Source organism: Opisthorchis viverrini (assembly GCF_000715545.1).
Source record: "Opisthorchis viverrini unplaced genomic scaffold opera_v5_634, whole genome shotgun sequence".
NCBI lineage: Eukaryota > Metazoa > Platyhelminthes > Trematoda > Opisthorchiida > Opisthorchiidae > Opisthorchis > Opisthorchis viverrini.
The window spans coordinates 47,272-48,736 of record NW_008752277.1 but is presented as its reverse complement, the minus strand read 5'-3'; the positions used below and the strand labels follow the sequence as shown (position 1 = coordinate 48,736).

General features: G+C 47.0%; 2 protein-coding genes across 2 annotated transcripts in view; one reads left to right on the top strand and one right to left on the bottom strand.

Moving 5' to 3' along the window:
- Positions 1-1,465, bottom strand: part of T265_11855 (hypothetical protein) — a gene marked incomplete at both ends in the record, with an annotated part of 73,800 nt that overhangs the window by 45,456 nt on the left and 26,879 nt on the right. The window lies entirely within an intron of this gene.
- Positions 1-1,465, top strand: part of T265_15576 (hypothetical protein) — a gene marked incomplete at both ends in the record, with an annotated part of 89,568 nt that overhangs the window by 72,720 nt on the left and 15,383 nt on the right. Inside the window, one exon of the mRNA XM_009178652.1 lies at positions 436-531. Coding sequence (XP_009176916.1) covers positions 436-531 — 96 coding nt within the window. The remainder of the gene's footprint in view (positions 1-435; positions 532-1,465) is intronic.

Sequence of the window (1,465 nt, the reverse complement as noted above, 5' to 3'; positions counted from 1 at the left end):
GAGTTGAAACGTGACTGTGTTTGGTTGTCAATACACGTAGAATCATTAGCAAAGACAGCGGTGGATTGTTGAAATCGCAGACCGACCAAAGTTCGCAAAAACCCTCTATCGCAACTACCGAAACACTAGCATTCCACATAGATGGGTGGAAATTGCAGACGACGTTCAATAGAGAATATCACGCGAATCGAACCTGAAGAAATATGCCTTGGGCTGGATCCATGTATGTTCCCCTTCAGTACAACACTTGGGTCAGCAAACATTACACAAAAGATCCCCCGGTCGGCACCTAACAGAGATTTAGCTGGTTCATACACTAGCCGCCGTATACCTCGATTAACATCGTAACCTAGTCACTTGGCCTGTCGAAGTTTTCGTACCAAAAGTGAAACGCTGCCCAGCAATAAGTCTGACGATTGTTATCTAATCATTCAGGGTATCAATCTACCGGTTTTCATGAAGTTCGCGCGGTTATTTCGGATTGCCCTGAGTTCATCGGTCACGTTTCTAAGAAATCCCAGGGCCTGGAGTGTAAGTGGACAGATTTTCGTCATTGTTAACATTGTTTTTCACGCATATAACAATGTGAAAGTCCACGACCATGCGGTCCGTGAGGCTAACTGGTTTTCGGTGGAAAACGGATCCATTCATGTTCGGCGAGAACGTAGTGAATGGTGGAACGGAATGCATCAGCGCTTCGGTTTGTTTCATAAACAACGTGTTACCACTATTTTACCAGCGCACGTTGGACGCATCTGAATTCTCACGTCCGAACGGGCGGACGTGTTAACGCTTCAACGATGGGATTGGTATGGCCGACGCATCATCGATCTGACGGCCCAGTAGTTTTCTTGGTTTTGACGATCGATAGGCCCGCCTGCGCGGAACTTCGAATCACTTGGCGGCCCTAATGTCAGGGGCTCGGATTTGAAACCCCGACACTTCAATATATATGCACCGTTGATGAGCTATAATAAGGGAGAAACTTGAGTCCGTTGCTTCTCATCCCTCTGGTGTGGAATCATCAGAATAATTATGCCAGGACAGGAGGACGACTGTCTAAAAGAGAGCGATATGAATGTGACCCCAAGAGGGTCTTTGGTGGGCCACTAGGAAGGCGTCGAAAATGTCACCCATTGGATGTGACCTTTCGGATATGATGAGATTGATGAGGTTGGCTCCCATCGGACGAGAGCCTAGTTTTGGAAAGATTTCTGCCCTGAGTCACAAGGCTAGCCTCAACTATCCGCGGCCCGTTTTCTTTGTAGTTGGTCGAAAAGAGGGGACGTGAAGCATCGGTTCCGAGTACGTAGATAGTTTGCGCCTAATTCCGGATGAATTCCAATTTCTTGCAATCATCCTGGCAGCTCATCTCATTGTTTGGATCCTTCAGCAAAGGTAATCCATAAAGACATAAATTTTGTCTTGTTCGAGTCACTAGGTGGATGCATCAACGCTCTGCCGA